Here is a 9,676-nt window from a genome sequence, read left to right as displayed (position 1 = left end):
CTTCTAATTAGTTAGCCCACAGGATGCCCTTATTAAGCTCTGCAACTTTAAGTGTCTTCCTGACAAGTGATAAATTGTTACATTGCGCAAACTCTTGCAGTGGAATTACTGTGGTGAACTCGGGTCCCGACTTCATTAGGGTATGCAGGGGGAGGGGGGCGGGGGGCTGAATGAAGATGGACACTGTAACATGGTCAACCCCCCACCTGCTGAAGCGAGGGAGCAAAGGAGAGAGAGAGAGAGAGAGACGGAAAGAGAGATAGAGCAACGGTGAGAAGAGAGAGGGAGAGCAAAAGAAAGAGAGAGACAACAAGAGAGTCTGAGAGGTAGAGAGAGAGGGAGAGAGAGAGAGAGAAAGAGGGAGGGAGACATAGAGAGAGGTGGCAGGCAGGCAGGCAGTAATGAAATGACACAGATCGTTTGGTAGGGGAAGATCCTGCACAGCTGGCATGGAGAGAGAGGGGCAGCCCTGATGCGCCAGGCAGGCAGGCAGGCAGGCGAGGCAAGGAGAGGCGGCGGCCTCCCGTCATTAGCATGCTAGCCCACGCCGCTCGCGCTAAATGGCCTCCATTAGGCCCATTTTTAATAATTCATTCAGGTGACGGAGCAACATGGATTAAAACGCTAGTGCCTGGACCTTCTGAGGGTGAATGATCAGTCATGGGAAGTAATACTGCATCCTCCAACACGTACACACACATATTCAGACACACACAAACACACACGCACACGCACACGCACACACACACACCTCATAAAAAAGCGAATGGATTTTTTAAGTCAGCGTAATCCTTCAAAGTACCTTTGATTCATCTTGCCCTGAGAAGCACCTTGTAAAAACAGAGATCAGATGAGCAGACTGCTATCTGGTCAGCCCTGACAGTAGAGGGGGCAGTGAGGTTTCTCTGCACCTTTTGTGGCGTGTCCACAAACACACACACACACACACACACACACACACACACACACACACAGACATACACATACACATACACACACACAAACACAAACACAAACACAAACACAGACACATTGCACAGATACACTCACACACACACACACACACACACACACACACACAGACACACACACACACACAAATACAAATACAAACACAGACACATAAACACAGACACATACATACTGTACACACACACACATACACACACACACACGTCCCAGAGTGTGCATTACATCTTGTCTGGTCTCGGCTGGCATGCCTCGCTCCAGCCTCAGTGCCTGTGCACATCTGGTCACCTCTGTGTGCTGAGGGGGGCGATCTGGTGGCGGGGCACACACACACACACACACACACACACACACACACACACACACACACACATAGATAGCGAGCAGTGTCTTACACACCCCAAGAGAAGTCTCACATTATACTTCAGAGACAGCCACAGTGCGTCGCAGACAGACCGAAATAGAACTGTCTCCAACAAGTCAGCTACTGACTGTGCTAAGATCACATCCACAGCTAATTCAATTAACTGTGTGATTGTGTGCGTGAGTGTGTGTGTGTGTGTGTGTGTGTGTGTGTGTGTGTGTGTGTGCGTGCGTGTGTGTGTGTGTTTCACATGTTTTTTTTGTCCCATTTACCACATCTTAATAGGGTGAAGGAAGATTAAGCGTGAGTCTGACAGCAAAATGTGCCGTTCTCGCTCAGCATATGTGTATGTTAAAATGCTGACTTATGTTTGATCTCGCCAGCTTTCATGTTAGAGGAAAATAAGTCACTGGTGACAAACCTCATTAGAGAGGGGGGGGGCATTCTTAGTGTACTTCTGCAGGGGTCGGGGCGAGGGTGGGTGGGTGGGGGGGCGTGTTGGTTAGGGTGGGGGGAGATGGGATGGAGGGGACCGAGTCAGTGATCCAAGGAGCACTTAACAAATTTACATTTAATTTTAGCCAAAGCCTTAAGATATTTTCCAACAAAATATATCGGTGACATTAAAAATGAGACCAAGTTCTTTTTTTTTTTCTTTTTGTCAAAAGTAAAAGATGGCACCTTTCTGTGCCCTCAAAGCATTGTGGGGTTTATTAATGCAGGACTTCGCTGAATTTCAGAGGCTAATTTTTAATTTTTGTAACATCATTCGTTGGCCACTTACCTCAGGCCATTTCTGCATAGCTACGTGTCTACCAATTGCACATTCTGTGATAAATTAATAAAATCAATTTGTCTCCAAATATGCCCCAGTGAATTCCAAGTAAATATAAGTGCAAAATTTATTCAAATGGCTGTATAAGTCGGCTCCCCGAGGGACAGCACAAATATATCAATTTGTCATTGTGAAACTCTTAGATAATTGATCTTAACGAAAGTCATAATTCACTGCCCCTTAAAGCATCCGGTGGAGAATGGATGGTGTCGCGGTGTGGTATTTTGGTTCCATTCTCACTCCTTACCTTATATCCTCATTCTTCTTGGATAAAGCCTCCAGATATTTCTTGCGCTCGTAATAATTGTGTATATATTTCCTCACATAATAACCCCTCCACCTCTTCTGGATCTGTGAGGAGAAAGACATATTTCACCTGAATATAATTTGTTATAAATACCAGTGAATACCAGAAAATATCGTACCAGTGGTACAGAAAATATATTATACCATAACTGAAACAAAGAAAAAACTTGAATGAGTTCAACAAAGTTGCTAAAATAAGTTGAGATATTTTCCACATAAAATGTTCAGCATAAATGCTGTGTCTGTACAGAAGAGCTCTGTTCGTAGTACAAAGCTGATTATTTGCGTGTGAGCTGAATACAATGAAGCTGCATAACCATTCCTTTCGCTTTTTTTTTATTTTACATTTTTTTAAGAATAACATTCCTCTTCTCAGTCAGAGATCCAATCGCTTGCACCATGCCAGGCACTCTATTCATTCACTCCGCTGGTGGAAAGCAATGCAGAGACACCACACTGGCCAAGATAAGAAAAACACCTCTCTCTCCCTCCGTCATGAGCACAGGGGCTTTGAGCTATTGCCGCATCCAGACAACAAGGCCTTAGAGACTGATAACGCAGCCCCGGCTAGCACATCATTCACTGATCTATCCGCTCCAAACCAAAGGGGACAGATGTCCTTCAGGCTAATTAAGAGATTAAAACAATAGCAGGTGAAAAAAATAATAGGGAAAAAATAAAACTAAATAAGAATTGCCATTGATCAGCAGTCAATAAATAATTTTAAATAAAGTAATTGCTGGCAGAGAATCCCAAGTTCTTGGTGACCTTTTTAGACTAGTGAAATCAATGGTGCATATTGCTCAATTAGACCTAATACAAATCCAGGGACCCTTGTAAACACTGGTTTCTATTAACACACTAATACAATGGCCTTTGGTAAAGAGCATGATAAAGACTTTTTCGAGGAAAAAAAAAACAAAAGGATGAAAAAAAATGGATGAAGAAGGAAATGTGCGGAGAGAGAGAGAGAGAGAGAGGGGATGCTTGCCGCGAGGGCGCTCAGTGGACGATATAAAGGGGGAGGGAGGAGATGTCCTTTCAAGTACACTCGGACCGCTTACCTTGGCTTTATTAGACGTGTCTGTTTCTGCTGTGACTGATTACCGACTCGCAATTTGTTCCCACCAAAACAGCCCAAGTTAATTGGCCCGTAATTAGCCAGTCGTGCTGTTTCAATTTAAAGGGAATTAATCTGAAAGGGAGGCCGACGTCCACTTATATATGGGGTGGGTTTTTAAAACTGGTCTAGTCCTGTCTATTTCGGTTTCTCAAGCAACTGACCAAATCCTTTACAGTCTTCCTCTTTCTGGCTGACTAAATAACTATACAGGAGTGAAATTAGGACACACATTTACATATTTCACAGCTCTGCAAAGAACACGCCTCAGTGAAACAAACCATTTTTTTTAAAACAAACCATTCAATACAACAACACAGTTATTTTTTCGAATTGTTACTTTTTGTCCTCGGACATTCCGACCACCTCTTTTCTCCCCCTCTTTTTTAACAGTGCTCATAAAACACGTGTCTCCTATGAGGAGGCTTCTGTTCACATCTAAGTGGTTATAAGGCCTTTGCTCTGTGGCCCCCTGGCCCCTAATGGAGAGGTCAGACGCTATCGTCTCTCCGCTGGACGCCTGAAATGAGACCCTTACGAGAGCGCTGCGTCTGGGCTGGCCTCTTGCACTCCGGATTGCCACACAAATATAAAATGTCTCGTCTGAGGATTTCGGGTGATTGCCAAAACATTGCTCGCCGCTAATATGTGTTCTTGTGTAAATGCTGAGAGTTTGTTGGACTTGTAAAACTCGTTTAACGATTTCACTTTAGATGAGAAAACACAATATGGAGTAGTAAAATATAGGATTTTGGTTTCAGCCTCCACCACTGTAAAAGTGCCAATGCATCACTCAAGCACAAACCCTTTTTGATTTATAGACTATGAAACATGTTATATTGAAGTGTTCCAATTGAGCCTTCAGTGTGTTCACAATCTCTGATTTATATGTCTACCGAAGAAAGGCTCAACCTTTTATCTTGTTTTCTTTTGCAAGCATTTCCTCAATTGGAAAATACATGGTTAACTTGCTCTCTGACTGAGAGAATCAGATCACGTCAGTAAATTCAGGGGCCAAAAAAAATACCATCTATGAATTGGATGTGGTTGCTAGCAAAGTATTTCTGCACAAAGATCAATGGGAAACATGTGAGAGGACTTGACATTTTCCAATTCCATCCTCAGTCAATGGCGCTGAAAATATTTAGGCATGGCAACACTAGACTACAGTTATCCTTATAGACTTTACATACTTATTCATTCAATACCAGTTTGCATAGCCGCCATCTCGCGGGCCCTGTGCTGCCTTTTAACCCAGGGCAGTGATGCCACACTCCAGCTTGTTTGCTTATTACATTAAAATGCCAAGTGGCTTCTCCATTTCACAAAACACAGAGAGACATATTCACCCTGACAGCCATTAGAGTGTAGAACTTCATTCTTCTGGCCAAGTATGCTGCCTGCGAATGTAAAAAAAAAATTTAAAAAAAAGAAGACAGCATTACAGAATGCTCGCGCTCTCTCTCTCTCCGCTCCCTCTTGAACATGCCCGACATAAAGCACACTTTATACATAATACATAATAAGTCATGGAAGGCAGCGACTAGCGGGGAGAGGGAGACGAAGAGGAGGAAGAGAGAGGTAAGTCAGACTTTGTATTGAAGGGACAGGGCTCTTCTTAATACATAATGCAGACATGGGCAAGAAAATCTATGGTAGTCAAGCTGTGAACTAATGGAGATATATGATGGCAAGCACCTCTACGCTGAGTTTGATAATCAATGGCGCCGGGCGACAGCCCACACGAACAATGGCACGGAATATTCACAACACGTAACACTGTGATTTATTCACTAGGGCCACATTTCAGCAGACACTTCACAGAACCATAAAGGGGACACACATTTCAATATGTCCAGTATAATGATAACTAAAACTGTCTGTGAGAGAGAGGGGAGGAGGGGTCAGAGAGAGAGGGAGACAGAGAGACAGAGAGACAGAGAGAGAGAGAGAGGAAGATGAAGAAGAAAATACAGAAGAAGAGAAGTGTGTTGTTATGCGTTAGCGGAGTGCTAATTTTGAACTAAGGGACAATTTGCTCATACAGAGTCTTGTGTACATTTCAAATGTACTGGGATGTGCCACCTACTGTGCTGGATATTGGGTAAAACTTGAAATCTATCTCTGCCATTTAAGCTACTTCTAGATAGTCATGCATAATATTTGAAGTTCAGCCCATCCTTATCCCCGGCAAATGATTTTGGAGAGCACTGGGGGGGTTGGATTATGTATCAACAATCTGTGGGCAATTAGCAATATTCCCAACACAAGGGCGGAAAATAGCTTCCTCAGTTACATCAGTTCTCCGTGAATATGAACACATCATAGTTCCAGTCAGCAAAATCTGAGTACCGACTGGAAATAAAATGTGAAAACCCAGAAAATCTACAAACTAACATTGTTCGTTTTTTTTTTTTTTTTTTTTTTTTTTAATGATTATAACTCTTTTTGGTGATATATCTTATCTGAAATCAAACACATGGCCTATTGTGTTAGGCTAAACAAGACAGATAGATAGTTTATTTATCCCCACAGGGAAATTGTGGTGTTACAGCAGCAAATACTAATATATATTTCAGTGCACTTATATTTTTTTCCACATGAGTATGAATACAGCTTACCTCTTGCATCTGTCTGAAGACAGCCCTTGCAGCAAATCCTCGCCATATTTTCTGTATGATGACCGCATTCCTGTTGAGATACCTATGAAATTGATGCCATTAGTATGCACAGAAACTGTCAACTGTTTTTTTTCTTTGTACTTACCACCTCACATTTGTATTCTACACTATCACAGCAGCTAAATACAGGTCCAGAGCGATTTCTGATTCAAGACCATTAATTTCAAAAAGGCCATTTATAACATGAGAAAATCAATGCCTCTATGGGGACCATGGTAACCCAGGAGCCACACTTAAGGAGCTCAAATTGTGGCTAATTAACCACTTAATACATTGATCAATTAACTAAAGTAATCTGAATTAACCTACTGTCTGTAAGTTTGTCTGCTGACCCTGCAGAATTATGTTGAGGTTAAGCTGCTAGAGCCCCACATATGATAATGTTTTAGTCCTGAGAAAGTGTGAATGTGATTTAGGCTTAATTGCCATATCATACGTCTAGCTAATGTTGCATAATATAAGGGTGTGGTGCAGTTTGAGGGCAGTTTGAAGTGTCTGGCTGAGACCAAGTGGAACATTTAAAATGATGTAAAAAGACATTACTAAAAAAGGACAAAAACTGGCCACTTAGGTCTACCTCTGATATAGTTGATAATACTATCAATACAAATAATGATGATAATAATAATTGCGTAACAATAATAAAACATGTTACATCAATGAGTCATTACATAGGCTACTAATCTGAAACACACAAATACAGAGATGACAAGAAATCGTTAATTGTTATGGCACCAACAGCTAAAACCCATCAATTAAGTAGCTAACAATGGTAACTTTAGCTAGCTAATGTAGCATTCTTACCTCACATAAGCCCGAACGCGGCATCCTTTGATCCAGCTCTGTATTTTAACTGCAGCTGCATTCTCTCTCTTTCTGTTTTCCTCGGCAATCCTAGAACAGTGAGTAGTATCTTAGTATATAACATTGCTTTCCCTCCTTGGATGATCACTTAGTTTTAGCTGACATTAGCTGCTAAGTTAGGACAATAGTTTAGGGCTATGCGGATACAAATCCATCAAGCCACATAAATGGTGACTTGTAACTTGATGTGGTTTTCTATGGGCATACGAAAGATGTGCATGCATAAAAAAAAATAGCTGATCACCTCTGTCTGATGAAAAACTCCACTCTAATTTGCTGAATTTGACTTTGATATTTCACCAAACGTGCCATGATGAGCCCATGAGTTTACATGTTTCCATAGCAATACTAGAAACGAGCAGGTAACACAGCCTTGCGCAACTGTTGAAGCCAGCGTCTGTTTCCATACCAACAGTGTGTTTGGTATGGGTAGGTCACATGGTGGCTTCTCTCTGTGTGTTTCTTTTAGGTCTATGTCGAGAGGGTTTTTGATCAGATAATTAGAGGACATGTTATCGTTATAGTTATGGTTCCTTAGCAGACGTTTATCTCCAAAGAGATGTACAGTAGAACATGTTTGTGTGTTTGTATGTGCAGGATCCACACATCACAACATCTCCACGTGGCTACATGCTACACTGTAAACTTACCAAGGCATGTAGGTGTGTACTTTTCCATGTTATTGTGGTCATAGCTGGTGTCACAAAGGACATTTACTGTATTCATGAAATGTAACAACAATAATGATAATAATATGCTTGCCAAAGTGAATAGTAAACTCACTAAACACCAAAATATTTGCTTTACGGTTCTGAATGGTATTTGGTGGAGTTAGCTAAATAACAGTTTTAGAACATTTACACATCAGGATGGCATGATTTAAAAACTGCTGGGCCTGCCTTGCCAGTCTTTGTGACATTGGCAAGCCTTTTATGTGTCTGATGTTTGCCAGCTGAATTCTTTATAATATCCCTTGCCATCATTGGCTATGTGGCCATGACTCAGACATATTATTTAAATGTTGACAGATCCCAGGATGCAGATGGCCCGCCCTGCACAGTGACTGATTTGTCACCAGTGGCCAGCTCTCAGTTGCCAGAACACGAGACGTTATCATTTCTCATCACACTAGAGGCTTTCTCTCTCTCTTTCTCTCCCTCTCTCTATCCCTCTCTCTCTCTCTCTGTCTCTCTTTTCCCCTCTATCGCTCCATGTCAGATATTCTATCTAGCCATCTAGCAGTGGATGCCCGGTGTCCAGCCAGTTTCCCGCAGTACAGATAACCACTGACAGAGGCGGGCCAATTTGCTGTCCCGCCACAACTGTGCGAGCGGGTGAAAATATGGGGCCGGGAGTGACCCTTTGGCAGTGTGGCCCATCCATCCGAACGCGGCGGTGGGCTGGCCACCATGGTAATTGCCTGGGAAGTAGTGTTTTGACAAGGCGGACGGGTGCAAGCCATCATTCCTGGCGCACGGTGATGAGGTGTCACCTGGAGAGGGGCTGTGGAGCCGCCGTGTGTTTACACGCCAGTGGACAGCTGACCCACTTCACACACACACGCACACACACACACACACACACACACACACACACACACACACACACACACACACACATACACACACACACACACACACACACACACACACACACACACACACACACACACACACACACACACACACACACACAGCAGTTCTCCTTGCCCAGGCTGTATGCCGTGTCCTGGACCTTTCCAGTAGGTCAGAGGACCCGAGTGTAATTGCATGTTCTAGAATATGAGGGTGTAAATAAGGAAGTTTATTATATTCACTTTGGCAGCAGGTTATCTGCATCTGGTGGCATAGATCAATCCATCCGTCCACTTTAAACTACCTGTCCATCCATGGTCAGACACTTTACGGTGGCCCATATGCATCTGTGCATGCTTGGGGATGGGAAAGGGCATGGCCGTCTGAAGACAGCCACTGTATGACCCTGAGGAATTTAGGCCATGTTGTTTGTGTTTGTTTGTTTCCCCAGTCTAAATGTAAACAAACATCTGATTCTGAGAGGGTTTTTTTTTTTCCTTTTCTGCCTTCCGCCTTTTTTTTTTTTTTTTCTCAAAACATGGACTACTGAGACTCATGCCGTCTGGAGTGGAAACATAGTGTGACACTCCCCCATATTTAGAGAAATAACTAATAGAGTTTTTGCCATCCGCTTGAAAATCATTACGCTGTTACTCTTCCAGTGTGTGTGTGTGTGTGTGAGAGAGAGAGAGAGAGAGAGTGTGTGTGTGTGTGTGTGATGGGGGAAAGGAAAATCATATTTTTATTAAGTTCAGCTTTTATCCAGGGAAATGGGTAATAAATTGCGGGTTGTACGGAATGGTTGAATCTGCGGGTGTTTCATCATTATTTGAGGCTCAGCACGACGCGGCGCGTTGCGTAGCGTGTGGACAGAGGTGATCCATTAGAGGGGCTGATTGGACGATGGCCCTGCTGAACCTGTGGATGGCGTGCCCCTTGCGGAAGGGCATCCTCCACTGCCGG

General features: G+C 43.0%; 1 protein-coding gene across 1 annotated transcript in view; it reads right to left on the bottom strand.

Moving 5' to 3' along the window:
- spata17 (spermatogenesis associated 17) overlaps positions 1–7,507 on the bottom strand; it is a 38,298-nt gene extending 30,791 nt beyond the window's left edge. Inside the window, exons 1-5 of the mRNA XM_062523090.1 lie at positions 7,384–7,507; positions 7,080–7,169; positions 6,216–6,297; positions 4,944–4,994; positions 2,416–2,519 (exon numbers count right to left, since the gene is read on the bottom strand). Of these exons, the coding sequence (XP_062379074.1) occupies positions 2,416–2,519; positions 4,944–4,994; positions 6,216–6,297; positions 7,080–7,169; positions 7,384–7,451 (395 nt within the window). The 5' untranslated portion in view covers positions 7,452–7,507. The remainder of the gene's footprint in view (positions 1–2,415; positions 2,520–4,943; positions 4,995–6,215; positions 6,298–7,079; positions 7,170–7,383) is intronic.
- Positions 7,508–9,676: the final 2,169 nt, after the last annotated feature.

Source organism: Sardina pilchardus, chromosome 20, assembly GCF_963854185.1.
Source record: "Sardina pilchardus chromosome 20, fSarPil1.1, whole genome shotgun sequence".
Classification (NCBI taxonomy): Eukaryota; Metazoa; Chordata; class Actinopteri; order Clupeiformes; family Clupeidae; genus Sardina; species Sardina pilchardus.
This window is presented reverse-complemented; position numbering and strand designations above follow the sequence as displayed.